This window comes from Lipophrys pholis (genome assembly GCF_963383615.2).
Source record: "Lipophrys pholis genome assembly, chromosome: 21".
Lineage (NCBI taxonomy): Eukaryota > Metazoa > Chordata > Actinopteri > Blenniiformes > Blenniidae > Lipophrys > Lipophrys pholis.
In genome coordinates, this window is record NC_137649.1 from 15,396,956 (window position 1) to 15,419,422 (window position 22,467).

The following is a 22,467-nucleotide window of genomic DNA, read 5'->3' on the forward strand; positions in this document are numbered from 1 at the left end:
TCTGGAGGTCTACAGCTCATTATTAAATCACTAGTAAACTTTTAACAGCTGCTTAACACAGAATCCTGGCCATGAAGAGCTCAAACAGTGGGTGGTTTTCCAGGAGAGGCTTTGGTGAAGATGAGGAACACGTTGTTTAAAAAATCACGTGTTGATAAAGAAACATAGGGTAGCTAAACACGAGGATAGCTCTTGGTCAGTTGCATATTCCACGTGTCATTATCAAGAGATTTTAGCTTGCATGTTTGTTAATGTTTCTTTCTTTCCCTTTCAGATCTGCACCAATATTTTTCGGTCTCTGCCACCAAGTGACAATCCAGATTTTGACCCAGAAGAAGACGAACCCACTCTGGAGGCTGCATGGCCTCACATTCAGGTGAGTCCCCACACAGGCCTACGAGAAGGTCGAACCCGGACAGGATCTTCTTTAATTTGAAAAAGTTACAAATGCTGGTGTTTATTCATTACTCCTGTACTTTAACACAAATGGAATCTTATTAATGTATTTGATTTTCTTTTCCAGCTGGTCTACGAGTTTCTGCTGCGATTTTTAGAAAACCCAGACTTCCAACCCAGCATTGCAAAAAGACACATCGATCAGAAGTTTGTTCTGCAGGTACGTGTCTTTTCTGCATTCAATATTAGTTGGCTCAAAGGTGAGTATCTCCACTCCATTAGGTACAATCTAGTACCAGCACTGCCATTTATTTTGTCTTTACAAGCGTTTATTTGCATATACACTGGTACACCAGTGTTTCCATACAAGGTGCTTCCATTCTCACTTTGGTTTCAATGTCTTGCCTAAACACCTGAATATGGCAACATTGAGGTTTGATCTGCCAACGATTGAATTGGAACGCTCTGAGCCACGGACGCCCAATTAAATCAAGATTGTACCATGTTGAACCTGCAGTTTGTGAAGCTGCACATCAGTATAGCTCAGATTACAGAAACTCAGATTACAGCACTGATCCAATTACAGAAAGAGTCAAAAATCCTTCATGATGAAGGACGTAAACAGTTTAATTAGTTGGTTCAATGTGATGTTTTCACCTTTGAGGTTTCATCGCAACAAATACCTAATATCATTGTAAAGTTATTCGATTTGTCACTTCTTTCTTTCCAAATGACTAGACTTCACCAGTGTGGTGACTACTACAATGATAATGGTGTTTTAGGAGTTCACCAGTGTTCATTCAGTGTGCTGCTTCGGATGAGTCAAACCTTCATTAGGCTCTTGCATCGTATCCATCTGTCCTGGCTCGGCACCCACCTACTGCAGGAATTCCTCCGTTCTCGCGAAGCAGCAGCTAACAGGGACCACAGGGCCAGGAATGTTGGCTGGGCCACATCCGAGGTGCCTGGTCTGACTTTCCATGATGTGAGTGTGTCGTTCAGGAGCTTTAAATAGCCGCCTGCTGTTTACTCTTGAGGAGGAGAGAAGTGGAGTACGGTTGGAGGAGAAAGAAGAACTTGGAGGTTTTGGCGGTTATGAACGTAGGAGAGGAAAGCCCGTTGATCATTTAAGCTCACTTGTGATATGCAGAGCGAAGAGATGGAACATTAGAGGTCTCTTTGGGATGTCCATAATTCACAAAGTGGTCGGGACAAGCATTACCAGGGCAGAGGAATTCAGTAGGTTTCTGAAGAACATTTTATATCGGTCCGATCAAAAATAGAAGGTAATAGAGCATTTGTACACGGCCACATCAAGGTTTTCATTACTAATGAAGTGCTTATTAAATGTCAAAGAGCCTAATTCAATCTCCATACGCAAACGATACGCCAAAACACAGTGTCTGCATCGACGCTACGCGCACCTCCAACAGCTGTCAACCTTTAAAAACTCTTAACAAATTAATTGATGCTTAAATGCGGTTTCCTGAAGTGTTCCTTACCAATTGAGGGATAGACGCCATCTGTCACGGCGTTGAACCATGCCCGTCTCTGGCCTCCCGAACACGTTATATGTTTTTGTGCCTATTAAATGCCCTTAAGTTAATCACGGCTCTGGTGCTTGTGGATCTTCTGTTGCTTAGCACAGCTGCTGCAGAAAACAGCCTTTGCCATGAGAATACCACCATATGTGGAGCTAAGAGCTGAACACGTGGTCACACACGTGGGCCGGGTGCATTTCTGGCCTAATTTTTGTCAGGGTGAAATTTTTTGATTTATATACAATCTTTTTTTGTTTTGTTTTGTTTATAGTGCTTAAAATCTGTGCTTTGGGAGCCTTGCACTTATTTACCTCTAGAGTTTCATTTGTATTTTTGGATTTCTTGCCTCTATGCAGTTTGCCTCTCTTAGTCAGACAACACAGGCCACACATCTATATAAGCAAATTTGTGTCTCTGTTCTTGCACTAATTAGTTTTGCATTTTTGGCATCCACAGTGGATCATGTGACCTGCATGTTTGGGGTTGAGGGCCACGTTCAGGAATCACTAGGGATATATAACCAGTGATATTGTGGTTACAAGCTTGCGCCTCTACGCTGAAGGCCACCACTGCCCTCCTTTGCTGGCCACCAGTAAAGACATTGATTCAGAAAACAAATAAAAATCACATTAAAGTCACAGTCCATGCATTGTTAGTACAATCTCGCTGTGAACAGCGTTGCTGGCTTCATGCTTCTTGCAGCGCATTCCACTCTGACATTGTCCAGCCGGTGTCAAAGAAAGCCTGGGGTTTTATACTCAAATAGAAAACTGCTGTTTCACTTCACTCATCACAACCAAGATTCTAAAGAAACTGCATCGGTCTGAATATTAGACAACATACATCATAAGAGGAGACCCTCGTTTACAATTTGAAAAAATAGGTTTACTGTATGAATTTTCTTTCTAAAATAAAGATAGTAAAATTACATTTATAACTGCTCCTGATAACATTTTTATATAGTGACACCTGTATGCACACTTTGCTGAACATGTCTTCTGGTTAATTACGGTTTCTTATATGCTTTACAGTCTTCAGCGTCCTCACACATTTCTCTTGATATTTAGATTTGCTCCGGTTCCGAATGCTCCTTCCATTAAGTTTTAAAATTTCAACAAAACCGGCATTTAACTGACTCAGTCTGTGCATCACATGCACTATGTTCCTCTGGTTTGTGGAGTCCTCATCGTATTGTGACGCAAAGCACACAGACCTGAACATTCCACCACAAGTGTAAGAGGACATTTTTTCAGACCTAATTGTCTTGAGAAGAAGAAAAAATATTTTCTCCTCAATACATTATTCCTGCAACGTTCTTGATTAACTGTATTTTTTCTTTCCATAGTTGCGTGTAATGCATTGCTCAAATGAATTGAGTATCATTTCGGGAAAGTCAGTTTAAACAAAACCTTTTTATTGCTTCATCTCAGACTTCAGGTACCTCCACAGTTTATCCATTATCTGACTATTTAAAAACCAAACAACTAATTTATCAGTCATTGTTTATCTGGTTATCATCAAAATCCAGGATGAGACATTTGCTGTCCTTCAGTGATGTGCTTATTTATTCTGTATGCAATTAATAGTTATTATTTTTGTCAATATACAGCTGGACAAAGCACACAGATTCATTTGATCTTCACCCAAAGTGGAAATACTCCTTTTGTTTTTTGTTTTGGCCCAGGCTCCTGAGAAAGCTCAGGTCCTGCTGTGACTTGTTTTGATTGAATATTGATGTTTCCTCAGGCGTGTCGGAATTATTCTGTGGTGCAGCTTTCATAACAAAGTCCGACCCAGTGTCCCATTTCGTCGCCATTGATCAACCTCTGTGCGAGCTGAGGGACCAGAAACAAATGGTGATTAATTTTCTGTCCATCAACTAATTGTTTCAGCCCTGATTCTAATTTAACTCTTCAGGGGTTTTTTCCTGAAGCCTTTTACAATCAAACACAAAGATAAAAATGTCTATAATGGCAGAATTTAATTGGCTACGTTGTTGCATAGGTACAGTAATCCTATAAACAGTTGGCCGGCACCACAATAAATACAGTAAGTTCATCACATTGATGGATAAGTCCTCTAAATGAAATATTGGTCATGAAGCGAACGTGCACGAGTTTACATCGTTGCACACAATGTCCTGATTCCTCTGAAGAGATTATGCTCCGTTTTAACCTTTAACCACCTCAGTAGGTCACAGTCTAAGACAATAGGCAGCTGTTGAACTCATGTAGTGCAGTAATCAGAGTCGCACTGTTTTTAGCCAACATGATTCTAAATGGTAGAAATTTGAATATTAGATAGTCCAGGTTCTCAAGTGTCACCTATTTCCATCTTAAATTAGCATCATCAAATTGAGATAGTGGGGGGCGGGTGCGATGGAGTCTATCCCAGCTGATGATGTGCGAAAGCAGCAGACAACCTGAACAGACAAAGTACCTTGTCACAGGGCAACAATAAAGAGACAATTGCACACATATCTTACTCTTATGGACAATTTGAAGTCACCAGATAATCTAACACACATTTGTGGACTGTGAGAGGAAGAACCTGTTAATATCTCAGTTTCCACTGGCTACATCTTAAGGGCCATTTGGTTTCAGATCTACAAAATTGCCATGGTTACAGTTGACCACCATCACTAGTTGCTGCTAGTTACAGCAGATGTTAATGTTGGGTCTTGATACTTGGAGATCTTATTGGCAACTTGCGAGTTTATTAAAAGGTTATAGATGGTTTGTGAAGTCGCTGTTAACCTCAGATGAAACCATATCGTTGAAAATCAATGACATGTCTGGTACTCGGCTTGTTACTTCGTTGTGCCTTCCTCTGCTCTAGCCCCAAGGACTAGCGATCAATAAATCAAAATGTAACTATACCAACACTTGTTTAAGAAACTTGCATTGTATCGTTGCCACGACTGAGCCGTGCTCCTCCTGCCTGCTCTAATGAGATATTAACCAATAAATAAGATCGGTGCAGTTATCTTTAGATAAGGTCCCCATGCAGCTCAATAAGCCTGATGACTTCAGTGTGATTGGCCACTGTGTCTTCAACAGGAAGCAGCAGGACAGAGACTCAAAACAAATGCTAGATTTACTGATCGAACATTTCAGCGGCGCCTGCTCTCAATTTTAATCACAAGTCGATTTGAATGTGGATGCTGACTTAAATCCAGCTTAAAGCTCCTCTGCCAAACCGGGATAACAATGTGTGGGTGCACTTGAAAATCATTGAAAGCTGTCAGCTTGTGCCCCTGGAGGAAATAGATAGTTGATATAATAAACACATAAAGAGCAACTGGTTGCACCATTTAACGACACCGGATTGAGTGTGAATCATGTGTGCAGCAATACAATGCAACCCTTTTTCTGTCTATAAGCAGGGTTAAAAATAGACTGTCGGGCCTGTCACCAAGGTGCCGATGACATGCTTGTGGAAGATGAGCACCACAGCCTGAAGCTGATCGGAGCCTGAAAGCACTCTCTCTGAACTCTGTGGCACTTGCTCGGCTGCCTGCAACAGTACTGTAACAATGACTCATCGTACGTGAATACAAATAGCTGCTTAATGCAGACAATTTCACATCTGTGTACAGTATCCAGCATTCAAGCACATGTACCATGTGCCTCTTAGATAAAGATATGGATTCAGAGTTTTAGATAATAGGCTGTTTCTATTGCTTTAATTGCTGAATTCAGTGTGTGTATTTCAGAAGACAAAAAGGAACAGGCCTTAAATTTCTTTTTACGTGAAATCTAATCTGAAAAGAAATTAAGGGACATCAAAGGTGACTAGCATAACCTACTTCTACGTCTTTCTTGTCATTACCACTCAGTTGTTTCAACATTGACAATTAGTAAGAGAAGTGTGTGAGAAGATTCCCCTCTGTCACAGTTCTTGCCATATGCCTTTTAAATCATGTCATCTTTCCATCTGCTGTTTTATTGGTAAGAGGAATTCCATTCAGTCTTATTATATTCCATTCAAAGATTCGCCATGGAAACAAAGATTTACCATGTATTTTATATAATAAAAGGGTCCACTTGATGTGCACAGTATATCCGAGTTGGTAAAAGCATGTCTTATCATAACTGCATGAAAGAGAACGTTTGAAGGTTTGTATAATGTGAAGGTCTCGTGAAGATCGTTCAGTTTGAATGACACTTTTGGGTAAACATGTGTTTGGATGCTGTTTGACTGGGAACTTCCCAGACTTATATTTAACGTCATTCAACATGGCAGAAGTTTCTGTAAAAACTAACAAATTTTCTTGCCTAAATATGTAATATTTCATCCACATGGAGTTGTTGCAGCATTATGGGGCGCTAAGATCACCAGACACCTACAGCAGTTCCTGGGCCGACCTCTGGGCTTCCTCCATATGGGACATGCCTGGTAACTCAACGAGGAGTCTGGTCCCTTACCATCTATCGGAAAAAAAGTTATCAGCTGGTAGTAAACATACTGCAGCATATATTTTTTTCAAATACATATTTTTGGGAGTAATCCATTACATGTTGACCTTTTGTTGTTCAGTCCAATGGTTCCAGTATCTACCTCCTTGGGCCTTCCCAACATTATATTTTTTTTATTTTACCAGAAGAAACCTTGTTGAGATTAAATACCTCCTTTCAAGAGTGTCCTGGCCAAGACAAGCAGCAGTACATTAAGGTTCCAGATTAGATTTGCAAATGTGGGAGAAACCAGAGGAAGATAAATTCTCGAACTGAGAGGAACTGCTCATTACCTTGACTTTGAATGTCAATGCTTTTGTATGTATGTGTCAGCCCGTGTGTCCTCCCAGACCTTAAGTCTCAGTGAAAGGTTAATATTTTAATCTCAGCTTCACTTATTGCAGATTTTTTATTTTTTATTTTTTGTAATCCTGTCAACACAAGCAATTGTTACATGTTAGTGAAATGTAATAATCGTCTCATTAAGTAACAAGACACAACATAGGTGGGGCCTTCAATGACTGAGATGGTCATTGCGTTCATCGGGGCTAAAATGCATCAGGATCTGTCCTTTGCTCAGCAGGTGATTTCCTTATCGATCGAGCCGCATCCCTCTCTCAGCCTCTGTATTATTAATAAAGTCATGTCACCGCATTGAATAGGAAGGAATGAGCACCAAAAAAAATAAATAAAATCCTTTGATAATGTTTATTGAAATGTTTAAATTACCTGAAACAAAATTTCAAGTTTTTGTGGAAATGATTCTGTATACACCAAATCTCAAGGGACACATGATTAATGGTTCATCAGTCAATAGAAGCGATGAGTCACGGCAAATGCAAATGAGGACTGAGAGCTTCATTTTCTCTCTGCAGCTGCTGGAGCTGTTCGACAGCGAGGACCCGAGGGAGAGGGACTTCCTGAAGACCATCCTCCATCGAATTTATGGAAAGTTCCTTGGGTTGCGAGCCTTCATAAGGAAGCAGATCAACAATATTTTCCTGCGGTGAGTTCATAACAGCCAGGAAATGTCTTATGACTTAATTATATTAAAAGATTTTTTTTTTCCTTCTTATTTCTCCGCTATATCTGTCTTTTTTTTTCTTTTTTTTTTGTTATTTCACTAAATTGGAACCTTGAATCAAAACCTTCAGAAATGGTTTAAGATGTGGATTTCTTTGTGCTGTGGTACGTGATCAGGTATAAGAATAGAAAGTCAAAAGGTAATCAGACAGTATTGTGTGAAGACATCCTGACTGCTGTGCTGCTTTCAGAGAGGTACGTTTGCTTCCTGTCCTTTTAAAAAAAAAAAAAAAAACCTCTGTTGATCATTAATAAGAGGGGAAGTATTTTAGAATGATGCACTCGAGGCAACAGCTCCACAGTGAAATGAATTCACACTCACTAAAAAGATTTTCCTTCACAAGGTCGTGGTCTTCAGGTCATCCATTTCACCCAGATCAACTAATCACTCACTTTGCAGCAGTTTTTAATGATTAAGTTGTTGACGGATACAAAGAAGCCCCACCACTCCAAAATGTGCTCTGCTTCACCAATGAGACAATATAGCTGCTGTTAGCACTGATATGAGCACAAATGGAGGCATTTTCTTCATGAAGACTTTACCTTAAGTAGCGTGCGTATGACTAACAGGACGCGTCAACAGAGAGCTGTGAGATTTGGGAGAAATGGGAAGTTTTTGTTCCTACTTTCATTTTTGTGTCGTTTCTTTGGATACACATAGTTACTGCGTGAGTCAGTGTTCATTTAAGTATGTTCATCCAGCCCTGGGCATGGTTGCTACGAACCTGAATGTCTCAAAAAGCTGGGACAAAGTAAACTTGAAGTAATAACACAATACAATGATTTTGAAAGTTCATAAAGCCGTATTTTGAGTATTAGGAGAAGGATGTTGTCACCTTGGTGTCTGATTAAGGATTCCAGCGGTTCAGCAATCCTTTGCCCTCGTGTTTTTCATTGCTGAACGTGTCAAATGTTTTGTGTGTTTCTGTTTGGACTGCAGGCAGGCCGTTTATGCTCTGCTGTTGGGAGGAATGTAGATTCTCCTGCTGAGACATTCAAGGCCTTCCTTCCTGAAACGTTTTTCTGGAAAGGAGCTCTAAAAGCTCAATGCACTTTTCATTAGAGATGCAGTCTTTGGTGGTGTTTGTAGATCACGTTGACATTTTGTTTGTGTGGATTGCACGGTGAATTCTTTTGATGCCCTTATACCTTAAGTATACCTAAAATCTTCCCAAGTTGTTCCACCGGTTTTCGATTTCTTTTAGATTTTTGAACCTCTGTCCATCTTAACACCAATGCTCCTGTTATTCCCAGTGAAGTTACTGAGCTGTTGCCAGTTCACCTGCTCATCTCTCAAACGCTCCTCCAGTTGTTATAGACGTGTGAAAATGACCATTTCCACCCAAAAGCTGTCACCGTCTAAGCTTGTGTTTATGTGACTTGGAAAATCATTTAACTCTGCCTTTTATTTAGAATTATCATAACATTTGGGGAGTTGAGGCGAGAGAAAGAAAACACCTGGCCTCCACTGCTTCCGCCACTGTACAGATTTTTAGTTGATTCCAATTTGCTCAAATCTATTGATTAATGTTCATAATGCACTTCAATGGACTTCTCGGCGTCGAGACCAGAGCTGTCGAAAAGCTTCTCTTGCTCAGTGTGTCTGCCGTTGCTGCGTGACAATGAGCCTCAGATGATTGAAACAGGGGACACTTGATGTCGTTTCCAACAGGCAAGGTGGCAAAACGGGTGCACCCACTTTGACCATCTGCCACTGAGGATAAAAATAGGGCCACAGTTGTCAGGCCCTGTCTGTACATACCGGCGCTGCACAGCAAGATGGAAATGCGTTACCAAACAGACGGCATGACTGATGTATAGATCATTAAGTGACGTAATTGTGCTTCAGCTACCAGTTAAATAGCTTTCATTTTTCCAGCAGATTCTTAGTTCACCCTGAATTGAGCTTACAGTCAATGAAAGAATTAGCAGGTCACAAGCTGGCAGACAGAAAATGCAAGCAGCTTTTAGTTGCCTTCATGTAGCTTATAAGTCGGTTTAAAGGATTTTAACGCTCTGCATGTGACTTTTTATTCACTCCGCCCGGTCTGAATGGGAGTATTTAAAACTGAGCACATTACTGGACACAGTCTGAATCAATTGTTCTGATCAGTGTGTTCTGCTCCCAGAGCTGCGATGTGTTTCGTAATGCTGTCGATGCGTTCCTGCAGGTTCATCTATGAAACCGAACACTTCAATGGAGTCGCCGAGCTGCTGGAGATTCTGGGAAGGTGAGCGATGAAACACGGAGAGCCGCGGTTGTTCCTTTTTATGTAATGTGTGTATGTGAGAAGCACAAGCACACACACTTTTCGTTTAGTCTTCTTGGATCTCATTGGAACTAAAATGTCTAGAAATAATCCATTCTTTTAAATACTGCGTTTTTATTCTTCAGGAATCATCTTTCATGTTCAGCAGTGTTCATTTTTAGCCTCATTGGAAGAATCCACCAGGTTTCCTGCAGACAGTTTGGACGTTAATGTTGTGGACAACTCTTGTATATTATACGTCCCATCAGACTTCCATTATTGTCTCTTTGGGCTGCTTCTGCAACAGAATTGCTCCAGATATTCGCAACAGATGTCCGGCTCAGCTCCGACTTGACTGTGTTAGAGTTCAGGCTGCTGTTTTGTCTCGTGATCCAAACAGTCCTCTGTGGGTTTGTCTGTTTGCAGTATCATTAACGGGTTCGCGCTGCCTCTGAAAGCAGAGCACAAGCAGTTCCTGATGAAGGTGCTCATCCCACTGCACACAGCCAAAGGACTGGCTCTGTTCCATGCGCAGGTACAAGAAAGCCTTCACTCACACCACTGACATAAGGCTTTTACTGCTTTTTTGGAATAACTGGAATAAGCAGCTGTGAAGTCTCAGCTGGACTGAAAGTACTGTAGATACTAGCTAGTAGCACCTTCTAGTGGCAAGTCATGGAGAATACCTTCACTTGCTGATTCTTCATGTTACTCTGTATTTTTAGTCAGTTGTTTATACACTCTTATAAATTTAAAAGTATTTTATGATTATGTCCTCTAGGTACAGAAACAATCAAAATATCAACAGAAAATATCAGCTTTTATGAAATATTTTAATATATTGAGATCCTGTATGCACGGAGATTTTCAACAATAAAACAAAACTTAAAAATAAATATATCAGATGATTTATTTATAAATTCTAGTTTCCCTTGTTATCTAATTTTTATAGAGCAACACCAATATTTAACTAATAAATCTTTGTAACTGATGTTTTTGCAGATTATTTTTGCACTTTTAAGACACCCTGAAAGGAAACGACTTTTCTCGTTGTTGTTTTTTTCACCCGAAATACAAACATGCAGGCTTTACAAAAATTCAGTAAAATTAAAAAGTTACTTGGGTTTTTTTTTTTTTTCAGTTTCCACAGAAAGAAAATTGAGCGTTTAAAAAAAAATATATACAAATCATCTTAAATATAATTTCAGATGCTGTATTTTTCATTTTTATTACCTGAAATCATAAAGAACAAACCAAAAAGGCAGGAAATATCTGAAAGTTTCACAGTTTGTCTAATTGGGAATTGAGAAAGGTCCCACTTTAATCAGGGTGGGGGGAAAAAAACAAAAATATCTTGAATGAATTTTAATCTGGAATTTCCCACCATGAAAGTGTAGCGAGGCTCCCAGAAGCTGATGTAGTGTAATTTATTAAAAGGAAAACTTTACTTTAACAGTTCATGTGAAAACAACCAGGCCTTTTGTGTAAATGGCATGTTCTTAAAAAAAGGAATATAATTTATTATTTATTACTGGTGCTAATAATGTCCTTTGTTATTTACAGGTTTTTCATGAACTTGTAGGTCCTTTTCTTTTTAGGTATCGGCTGCATTAATGCACCATGAAATATCTTTTCAACGAGAATGCCTCTTTCCAGCTGACGTTTGTGTGACACTGCAGGTCTGTGTGCTTCTTTCTCTGCTCCTCAGCTGGCCTACTGTGTGGTCCAGTTCTTGGAGAAGGATCCTACGCTCACGGAGCCGGTACGTTTTATTCTGGTCCTTCCTCCTACTCAAAGCGCCAAGCCTTGAGCGCTAAATTCGTTCCCACCGCAGAGACATTTGTAGAAGCCGCCCACTCAGAGAATCACCAGGGAGATTTTTTTTTTTGGATTATTTATTTATTTTATTTTTTAACTCAAGGAAATGTTTCTCATCTCTGCAGGTGATCCGCGGCCTGCTGAAGTTCTGGCCCAAAACCTGCAGCCAGAAAGAGGTGGGCTTATGAATAAAACACACTCTCACGGCCGTGTTCGTTGTTCTGACTGCGTCGTGTGCTCAATGCCTCCTTCTTCTTTCTTCCTTCCAGGTGATGTTCCTGGGCGAAATCGAAGAGATTCTCGACGTCATCGAACCAACGCAGTTCAAAAAGATCCAGGAGCCTTTGTTCAAACAGATCTCCAGATGTGTGGTCAATCCACATTTCCAGGTACAGGGAATGTTTCTTTTAACCAGCTGGGTTCTTTCTCCACATAACCGACAGTTTGTTTGTTTTTTCTTCTTCTTCCAAATCCTGTTTATCTCTCTGGACCTGTTGCAACAAACTGTTACGAGCTTCACCCCTTTGTGGGGCAAATGACTGTATTTGGTAACTTCCTCATTTCTCTTTATTTTCTTCCAAATGAATAGCGATGAGTTCATGACACTGGAGACAAATATTCAATGTTTAATCACAGCACCCACAAAACAAGTGGCATTGCAAACACTTTTAGAAATCTTTACACGTAAATTTATTTGGAAATATATTCAATTTAGAAAAGAGTTAATTAAGCTATAAATATGGATAAATGTTCAATTTTGATCAGTTTTACTCCTCCTCCAGAGATAATTTTTATTTATTGTTAAAAGAAAAAGAAGAAAAAAGAGTTTGGGTAAAAAAAAAAAAAAAAATACAGTTGAGAAAGTCCCTGCTTTGCTTTTTCAAGGTAAAAGACTCCAATAGAAGTGTCAAGATTTGTCTTTATTTACACAAATCCTAATAGTCACACACAAGCAGCATCGATTACAACGTATGAATGTTTTCTCATGTCTTGTGTTTATCATTATGTCTTCGCACAGCCAGAAATGAGGAAGTTACTAATCTGACTAAACTTACCTGACAAAGGCCAAACATTGGTTTAAACTTGACATTTCAATTCTATGTTTTTACTTGTGGCCCAATTGTGCCATTTGTTATTTATAATATTTATAAATTGATGTAATTTTACACTAAGGATCTGCTCTGCAGCCACGTCTCCTTGTGGTTTTCACGTTGTGCCTGCACTCGCTGCACTCTCCCCGTCTTGGCAGGTGGCCGAGCGAGCGCTGTACTTCTGGAACAACGAGTACATCCTCAGCCTCATCGAAGAGAACATCGACAAGGTCCTTCCCATCATGTTCGGCAGCCTGTACAGGATCTCCAAAGAGCACTGGAACCCGTACGTGTGCCCTCGCCACAGCTCGGATCCTTTCCTCTGCTTAGCTTTTGATAAAACGGGACCACATTGATGCATTTGAGCCTTTTCTTTGAATTTTTAGCAAAAACCTGCTGAAGCTGTTGACTTATAATTATTTATGGGCCCTGGAATCTAAATTAGAATCGTTTCACTCAAAAGAGCGTCTCTCTTTGCAATAGTATTTTTAAGTTACGAGTGTTGAAATGAACCCTTTCAGTGAATGTTACATTTTTTAACGATGTTTTAAAGGGAAAACTCAAAGTATCTCGCTGCTATGAACAGAGACGTTTTCATTCAACATCCTCTTGTTAGAAGTGATGGACGCTATTTTCTTTTTTCTTTTGTCTTCATCTTCACTGCCTTTGCTCCAGATAACAGCTTCATGTTCCTTTAAACATGCGTCCAGCTTCTCCTGAAGTGTTTTAAGCGGCTTCCTGCTGGTTTTAAACTCTGCGATTGCGGTGTACAGACAGGCAGTCGTCGTGGTGTTGTTTATTGTGGCTTAAAGTTGATGCTCTTACGAGCTGATAAACGTCTGAATGTCCTGATTTCCCTGAGTGTTTGTCTGTGCTGCAGGACAATCGTCGCTCTGGTCTACAATGTACTGAAGACGCTGATGGAGATGAACTGCACGCTGTTCGATGAGCTGACCTCCTCTTATAAAGCAGACCGGCAGAGGTGAGTACCTGCGGAGGGGAAGAATTAAAACAAATAAACGGACGACTGAAAGTAATGAAGGGCTCATTCAAGGTCCAAAGTTCCCGCAAAATTGATACATTTCCGATCCTCTGCAAAGCAAACAATTGAACCAACTTTTGCTCTTTTGATTTGTTCCAAAACCTTAAAAACTAAGTCAGAAGTAAAGAAATTTGTGTTGAAGATTCAGATCAAAGAGTTTACTTTTGTTTTTGATACGGCTGACAAAATTAACATTCATTGCTCATTTTAGAGATATGTAATCGAAGAAACAGACTTTATAGTGGTAAAAGAATAATATTTTTACAGGAAAGAATAGGTTTCCTCACTTTGTGTTTATTTCCCTGGATCTTCTCCCAACATTCAGTTTGTTGCAAATTCCTCGACTCAATCCGCAGCTGCAGTTCCATGAACCATCAGTAATCCTATTGAAATGGGGTCATGTAAACGCTTCTGTCTGATTATACAGCCCATTTGATTGAAATTGTGATCAGATTGGAGGAGGTGTAATCCTGTTTATGATCCAATCAGACTCCATGTTAAAAGCAGGTCGGGTTTTTCTCGCCATCATTTGCGTGTCTGTTACATAATCGTTCACGCTTTTGAGAAAAATCGCAGGAGACAACGCTGAAAATGCATTCCTGATCCGATTCGGAACAGTCAAACTTTCTTTGGCCTTTCAAGCTTGATTATTCGAGCTCACGAATCCGTCTTCAGTACTTGAGGTAAAGAAGAATATGTGTATATGTGCATTTTAATCTTTTCTCTTCTCTTCTTCAGGGAGAAGAAGAAAGAGCAGGAGAGGGACGAGCTTTGGAAGAAGTTGGACGAGTTGAGGCTCAGCAACTCGACTCTGGTCCAGAACAACAGCCACGGGCTCCCCAACATCCCAAACAACAACAACAACAACAACAACAACAACAGTAATAGTAAGAGTGATACCCAGGACAGGAGCGCTGATTCTGCTGCTGTCACTGCAGACCATCAAGATCCTGATGTGGCTGTTTCGGCCAGCGAGAGCAGCACATGTACCAAATGACAGCGGATATCGACTTTTGACTCCGTGACGGTTTGACACCGTGTTCAGGACTGCCGGGGGTGGAAATCAACGGAAAGAAACACACACCTTAACAGTATATTAAATCTACTCATAGTGACTTAGCATTTCTTTGGCAGGTAAAAAAAGAAAAAGGAAAAAAAAAAAGTATATATTTCAATTTAAGACTATTTTTGGATGTTACCGTGTGGCTGCAGTATATTGTTTATTCGTCTGATCAAAGATTTATCCTTTCACATTTAGTTTCTTAACTGAAAATTATTTTTTTTTCTTCTTCTGTTATACTCATTGTATGATACTTTGGGGGAGGGGAGAAAATAATAATGACTTGAATTTAATGTTTCCGATCGTGCTGCACTTAGAAAAAGCTGAACAGCTATTTAAAGATGTCTATTTTTAATGTGCTTTTCCTCGTCGCTGCCAACACTTGAGCGCAAACCTTAAAAGAGAAGGGAATGGCAGATTTTGGGAGCTTCTTGTTTCGTTTCTCTCATTTGTTTTTTCCGGGGGGGGGGGGGGGGGGGGGACCAGACCCAAAATCAGGCATTTAGTGTTTATAATGAACTTATAGAACTGAAGACGGCGTCAGAAGAAGCTGGAAGACAGTCACAGAATGGCAGATGCACAAATCAAAAATGAGTAAATTTAAAAAAAAAAAAGAAAAAGAAATATGATACAGAGCAGCAGCTCTGGAAGTGACTCTACTTCATACCATGGATTTCACACTTGTTTTTTTTTTTTTTTCGTGTGTGTGTTTCGGGTGTTGGTGAATATTTTTATGTGAGCTGGGTGAAAAACATGAAGCTAATTATATTCTAACGAGGCAAATGATTTCACACTAAAGTATTGAGAGACGGCCTTCACAGGAGGAAATGTGGCTTGAAATGACTGAAATTCAAAGTAAAAGTTCAACATGTTTCATTCAGGCCGTCTGTTCGCGTCGGATGTTGAACTTTTCCTTACAAGCAGTTGATCTTACACAAGACCTACAGTACTATATTTTTCAAGAGTGGCATTGAGGCGTATATTTTTGGATGTTTGGTATTGCGGATGGATGGCGGTGGGGATGCGGGATGTCTTTTGAGTGTGTATTCGTACTGTTTGTGAATCTGTTAGTGTGGAGGCTACTTAAAGGGAAAACGCCACTTTTGTGTACAGTGTATGTGTCTCTGTGGTCCTAGGAAAGTGCAGTCAGTGGTTCTAGAGACATAAATGGTTCTTATTAAAGCCAAAGAGCTGAGACGCGTGTCTGAGCTCTGCTTTTTGTGTACACAAAATCCCGTTCATAGCCGATCACCATGTAGAAGATGACTCCATAGAACTCCACGGTGGCTGCCGTTGCAGTCGCTATTTTCCGGTTTGTTTTTCGACACACTTGATAGAAATCAGTGTTTGTTCTCCAGTTTCCAAGAACTGAATCTGACTGCCATAGATCATAGGACCGACTCCTGAGAGTGACTCTTGTTTTCTTTTTCTTTTTTTCTTTTTTTAAATCGACTGGTGTTCCCTGTGCAAACCTCGGCGTCTGCTCTCTTACTTTTAACGTTCATATTTTAGGTCCAGTCTTTTCTGATGCCTTTCTGTCAGTACAGCATTCCAGCCTCTGTGACGTTTTAAGAAACTATGTGGGGAACCTGTTTTGTAATCACAGATCTTATTTAGGTTTCACCATCAAATAAAGTCTACTTTATCTTTCTACTCCAGCGTACACCACCTGTTTCCTTTTGTTTTGGAGTTGCTGTACATCCCGGAGGCCAGTAGATGGTGCTATTGTCCCTTTTCCCTCCCCCTAGTCGGTCCAGTCGGCCTTCAACGTTCAACTGCTGTTTGTCACAACAAGTTATTTCTGTTAATACGTCGCCATATTGGACAAGGCAGCTTACATTCATGTGGACACAAGATGTTTGCATGTCATTTTAAAACTACAGTTAAATTTAATATGCAGATCACAGTAAGGAATGACAAATTTATTTGTTACATGGTTATAAAGTAGTTCCTGTTATGATGAGATGCATTAAACTGAATTGCTTATTTTATCACTATGATAATGAATGATATTCCACACTCTGCAAAACCTACAGCTTGACTGATTGGGGTGTAGAAGCACTATTTTTATTTTATTTTTTTTAGGATTTGAAGAGCCAACATTTCCTTCCAGACGTGGTGCTGTAGTGGGTTCTCACTCTCACCTCACAGCTCTACTGTTCCAGCGTCTGTGTGGCGTTTGCATGTTCTCGCTGTGCAATGGTGTTTTTCAGGTCCTCCGGTTTCCTCCCACCGAACAAGTCAGACCTTGAGATAAAGTGGAACAGAGACGGGATGGCTTAATGGAGAACAGGTGATGAACATTTCAGAATGTGAAGGACATTTCAAGACATTCAAATAAGCATCCTTAGAAATTATTTGTTTAAACTCATCATGTCATAAAAGCACACATTTTTGACTTTATCACCACCTTCGTCGGCGCTTTACCTGTGGTAACTGTTGCCACAGGCAAAGTCTGTTGACTCTCCTTTTCAAAAGTAGCCACATTTCTAAAGAACGTGCATTTGTGGGATGAGCAGCAATGAAACATTTGCCTTCTCTGCCAAAGACAAACAGCGTCTACGTGAACTATTGGTGCCGCAAAGACGGAATCTACTGAACTTTAGTCTCCCTGGATCACTTCTGACTTCTTCCTCCTTATCATCCTCTAACTCTTGCTCTGTGTCGTCCTCTGTGTCCTCCTCCAGCGCTTCATCTTCCTCCCATAGTCTTCTTCCTGCTCTTTTTCATCCCCCTCTTTCACCCCTTTCTCTTCCTTCTCATCTTTTTCCTCTTCTACCTGCTTTTCTCCCTTCTCCTGCTCCTCCTCCTCCTTTCCGTTATCCTCTTCTTTTCCTAACCCTGTACCCCCACCCACCCCTCTCTGTGCTCCTCCCCTTTTCCTAGTAAACCTCTCCCCACATGCTTTAAACACAGCAGCGCTGAGGCGTTACCATGGCGACTCTCCTGCCTGCATAAAAGAAAGTGAGGCTCCGCAGAAACATCTGCCTCCGACTGGAAATGAGTGCAGTCGATTGTTTTGTTTTGTTTGTTTGTTCAATCGGCTCCCACAGCAGCAGGACCCACAACAACCAATGCCTCTGAACCTGTCTGATGACAACCGGACCTCATCTGCCTTCACCTCCAAACTCACCCCGGCTGCGGACATATGTGTGGGACTGGCCATCCTCTCTGTGGGTACGTAGGAGAACGTCTGTCTGCGGCATCGTTTCAAGGAACGTCTTCATTCTGTTTCTATCATATTTTATTACCATGCCCATTCATTCTTATACATTCAAAGCTCTTCACATTTTTTATTTATTGTATTTAATCAGGTTGTACCACTTGTACCACCTAGTACATTATTATGGTTACTATTGTTTTGCTCTGGTCATTTTACATATTGCCTAATTATTATTATTTTGTTTGTTTATAGTTTCACATATTTTCAGCATATATTATTTTTATCTTTCACACTATTTGAAGGCTTTATAAAATAGTCAAACCTTTTGCCGATACTTTCATTTTAAATTAATTCTTTTGATTTATTACCACTACCTGTGTTTACCGTTGCCTCCTATTATTTTTATTTGTTTCACACATTTTGACCACTCTATGCACATGTTATTGTTTCAAATTCTCACCACAAAGATGTAAAGCAGTTAAAATTTCTTTATCACCGTTTGATTGCTTTAAAAAAATAATCAAACCCGGTTCACCGTACTTATTTTACATTGTTTATTAATCCCCTAACTTTCACAACAACATTTAAAATCTCCATTTATTGATTGTTTATTCAAGATAAAATAAATGATTATCTTCTATAACATATATAAATCATTGTTTTTAGTTCAATCCATTTTATTTTTACTTCATTGTAACGCCTTTCTCACTTTCATAGCTTCACTTCAACCTCAACAATATGCTGAACACTATTTTCACAGCCTTCTTGAAATGTTCACACCTATAGTACAAACTTTAATTAGTTTCCTCTGCCATCTAATTTTAGACTTCATGTTATATTTATGGGTTTTCTCCACAGAATCGATCAGGCTAATTACACAATTAAGAACGAATAGGGTGTGCGTGCGTGCACTGGGTCAGTTTGGAACATATTTTCCTCCCTGTGACCACTGGTACACTTCTAAATGAAAAGTTTCTGATTTATTGATATATTTTCTTAGTTTTTATTAAAAGTCTTAACATATAACCTAGAAACTTTTTACAATTTTCATATTTTATTGTGATATTTTTGGCATATGATTTAGAAATATGTAAAAAAGAAAACATTCTTGAAATATTTTAATATTCTGAGATACTGTATTTTTGATTTGAGTAATTAATGAGCTAAAACATTTATCAACTCCAGTGTGTGTGTGTTGTTTGAGATATATACTTTCTGGTGAATTAATGCTTTAATTTCTATGTTTATGCAGCTAAATCCTGATATGTTTGTAAACCAAAAGCTGCAGGGAAACACAGTAGTGATGTTGGAGTAACTTTGCTCCTTCTCTGTCTCCCTCTGTGCAGTCCTGCTCTCCATCCTGGGCAATGGGCTGGTGCTGGTGATCTGTTACCATAGGAGGAAGAAGATGGCCGACTCGGAGCTGCTGTGCGTCAACCTGGCCGTGGTGGACTTCCTGAGCTGCATCTGCTTCTACCCGCTCTCCATCCTGTCCTCTTTCCACCACGTCTGGCTGGGCGAGAACGTCACCTGCATCTACTACGGCTTCGGCTGCTTCATCTTCGGCCTGTGCGGCATGTTCACCATCGCCGCCATCAGCCTCGTCCGATACATGAAGACCTGCTACAGCCTGACCTACGGTGGGGGAACCGTCAAAGACTTCTACCTCTTGTTGTTCTGTGTTCAGAGGCAAATACGAGCTTTCATTTCCACTAATGAAACAAACCGGTTTTTAACGGATCATCTGTTGTTTCAGTAAGAAGTGAAAATGATATTTAATTTAGCAGTTTATCGCTTTAAAAAAACCTTTCTGCTCATTTTGCCACTTAAAAATGAAAATCAGAAGTTGGTTATCCTACAAAAAAAAACACATATAAAAGCTTGATATGAACGTTAACACAATGAAATAAAAACAGTATATATAAATATATAATTTGATAGTTGGTATTTTTCACAAATAAAATGGGAAATTCCAATTTTCTAGTTTTATTTTATTACACATTCAAGCCTGCTACAAATGTGATCCCTCAGAGTCTAACCTGATGAGACGTAACTCCAGATGTCGTCTGTCCTTCCAGCTGTGTGGATGAAAGGCGCAAACATCCGGGTGTTGTGCGGCTCGTTCTGGCTGGTGGCCACCGTGTGGTCCAGCTTCCCCCTGTTCGGCTGGGGCGAGTACGTGCCCGAACCCTACGGGCTGTCCTGCACCGTGGCCTGGAGGGGCTACCACACCTCGGCCAAGGACGCCTTCTACGTCATCTGCTCCTTCGCCTGCTTCACGCTGGTGCCCGTCCTCCTCATCGTGGTGTCGCAGTGTCAGATCCTCTACAAGGTGTCCCGCTTCTCCTACTCGCTTTCGGCCAGAGGAACCCGGCACAACCTGCGCCACGCCGAGAGGCAGCTCTCCGTGGTGAGGAAACGCTTTTATGACCGCTTCAGGAGGCAGCAGCCTCAAAAAACAAAAAAAAAGAAAGAAAAATGATTCCGATGATGGAGGTGTGGGCAGGAGGTGTGCCATTGACTCCCAGGGGTGGAGGCCATAAGTCTAACTGAATTCTCCTCAATATTTTGATTTTCCTCATAAAAAGCTGCTTGGCTACTTTAGTTCTGAGTTTTTCCTGCAGGTTTTCTCTCAAAAATGGCATTTTGAAATGTAATCCTGAAACTTGTTCTCCAAGTTGTCACTTGGAGAACAAGTTTATTTTGTATGTTCGCATGATGCACCGTCACAGTGAATCGTCTTTACTGACAGTGACTAATAGAAGTGTTGCTTAGCCGGTGCAGTGGTTTTTCAGACCTCCTCTGAGGGCCTTGAAGTAACAAATACACAAGACTGTATGTTACACACACACACACACACACACACACACACACACACACACACACACCATTTAGGAATCTGTGTTGTAACCAGTGTTGCTGTTTTTCTGAACTACTGCTCATGTGACATTGAGTTACAAAGAGAAGGAGAGAATAGGAAAAAAAAGAGCTTTTTTTACGCTCCCAGGAAACGCGTCTCATGTTTCCGGTGCGTCATTGAAAATGATTCACCACGTCTTCACATTGTCTCCCGCATACTGATTCTCTGCCGTTACTTCCTCCTCCAGATGTTCTTCTGCATCAGTCTGGGCTTCGTGATCGCCTGGGCGCCGTACACCGTCGTGTCCTTCCTCTTCATTTTCCACAAGGGGCACTGGTACATGGCCCCCGAGGGCTTCGTCTTCCCCGCCCTCTTCGCCAAGAGCTCCCACATCTACAACCCCTTCATCTACTTCTACTTCAACAAGACCTTCCAGCGGGAGCTGCGCGGCCTCCTGCTCTCCTCCTACCACAAGCTGGGGGGGAACCGGGTGGGGGTCCACATCACCACGGGCCACCAGGCACCCTGCCCCATCCACATCCAGCTGCAGGAGCAGGGCCAGAGGAGGAGGTTCGGTTTGTCCCAGGACAGGACTCACAGCCGGAGCAAGACCAAAGGCCGGGTGGTGCGGACAGGCAGCAGCCGCGGCCACGGCCGGCAGGTGTACGCCTGCTGGGGCTCCACGTCCAAGAACGTCCTGGACGGTAAACCTCCCAACAACTCCCTGCCCGTCTCCATTTAAACAACTTGTTGCTCTCCCCCCCCCCCCAGCATCACAGTCGAACTGATTGGATAAAAGTGACGAGATTTGAGAAGAACTGAACGAGCAGAAACACCGTCTCTGTATTTACATTTTTTTTTTTTTCTTACACCACTTTTATAAACATAAATATACCTGAACATCGTGATCTTTCAAAAGATGGAACGGCAGTTTGCGCCGTCGTTCGTTGCGTTGTTAAATAGTCCACGTGAAAGTTCATTTCTTTGTTGTGTGTAGTTTTGTGTTTTTTTTAACCAAAACAATAAAGAAAAAAAAACTTATTAAAAAATAAATAAATAGGAAGAGGTTTGACTCGAGGTCATTTCAAACCCTTTTTTCCCCCAAATATGCTCAAATTTATTAACAATTAGGTAATAAGCACATTTGATCTATGTAGCATTTTCACAAATAAAAATGAGTGTTTTACAAAAACACACAAACTGAATAAAATGTAAAAACACAAAGTTTAAACACTTTTCTTTTCCTGTCTTTGCCCAAAAAGTAGATTAAGATGTCATTTTTCTGCGGTCTCTTCCAATGATGGATGGATGAGCCACTTTATATTGGGAACATTTGGTGACCGTCGCTCTCGTCTCTCATCAGTTTGAGCCTTTCAGTGTGGAGTTTCCATGTTCTCCCTTCAGAACGTCCTTGTTTTGCCGGCACAGTTGAAAGTAAAGGAAAATAATTCATACTTTAACTCATCCTTACTCACATTGAACACACATTAGTGACCTGTTTACAAGGCGGCACTTTCAAGTGAAATGTGTGAACCCCCACAGCCCGGTGAGGCGATATAAACCAGGAAAACCTAGTTGACTTTGTTTTCAATGGAAAAAAAATAAGCTCGTCTCCGTCTTATCCCTGTGTTGTTTGTGGTAATAACCCACGCTGTTGTTCAGCCCCCTCCCGTGATAACGTCCGTCGTCTTAATTAGCAAACACAGA

At 40.8% G+C, this 22,467-nt stretch overlaps 2 protein-coding genes across 3 annotated transcripts in view; both read left to right on the top strand.

Annotated features, from left to right (window-relative positions):
• ppp2r5a (protein phosphatase 2, regulatory subunit B', alpha isoform) overlaps positions 1 to 16,390 on the top strand; it is a 47,995-nt gene extending 31,605 nt beyond the window's left edge. For both annotated transcript variants that reach the window (XM_080490971.1, XM_080490972.1), the window contains 11 exons: positions 275 to 376; positions 524 to 616; positions 7,270 to 7,400; positions 9,649 to 9,708; positions 10,153 to 10,261; positions 11,435 to 11,488; positions 11,670 to 11,720; positions 11,814 to 11,933; positions 12,794 to 12,921; positions 13,516 to 13,617; positions 14,416 to 16,390. In XM_080490971.1, coding sequence (XP_080347097.1) covers positions 275 to 376; positions 524 to 616; positions 7,270 to 7,400; positions 9,649 to 9,708; positions 10,153 to 10,261; positions 11,435 to 11,488; positions 11,670 to 11,720; positions 11,814 to 11,933; positions 12,794 to 12,921; positions 13,516 to 13,617; positions 14,416 to 14,674 — 1,209 coding nt within the window. In that variant the 3' untranslated portion in view covers positions 14,675 to 16,390. The remainder of the gene's footprint in view (positions 1 to 274; positions 377 to 523; positions 617 to 7,269; positions 7,401 to 9,648; positions 9,709 to 10,152; positions 10,262 to 11,434; positions 11,489 to 11,669; positions 11,721 to 11,813; positions 11,934 to 12,793; positions 12,922 to 13,515; positions 13,618 to 14,415) is intronic.
• Positions 16,391 to 17,773: 1,383 nt separating this feature from the next.
• opn8c (opsin 8, group member c) lies at positions 17,774 to 21,776 on the top strand. The gene is made up of 4 exons (XM_080491045.1): positions 17,774 to 17,914; positions 19,247 to 19,540; positions 19,979 to 20,310; positions 21,008 to 21,776. Exons 1-4 carry the CDS (start codon positions 17,812 to 17,814, stop codon positions 21,500 to 21,502), a joined length of 1,224 nt encoding a protein of 407 aa, XP_080347171.1. The 5' UTR covers positions 17,774 to 17,811; the 3' UTR covers positions 21,503 to 21,776.
• Positions 21,777 to 22,467: the final 691 nt, after the last annotated feature.

Excerpts from the sequence above, each read along its gene's own strand:
- opn8c (XM_080491045.1), top strand. The coding sequence starts at position 17,812 with ATGCCTCTGAACCTGTCTGATGACAACCGGACCTCATCTGCCTTCACC. Across the intron at positions 17,915-19,246 it reads ACTGGCCATCCTCTCTGTGG|TCCTGCTCTCCATCCTGGGC; the intron begins GTACGTAGGAGA and ends CCCTCTGTGCAG. Across the intron at positions 20,311-21,007 it reads CCGAGAGGCAGCTCTCCGTG|ATGTTCTTCTGCATCAGTCT; the intron begins GTGAGGAAACGC and ends TTCCTCCTCCAG.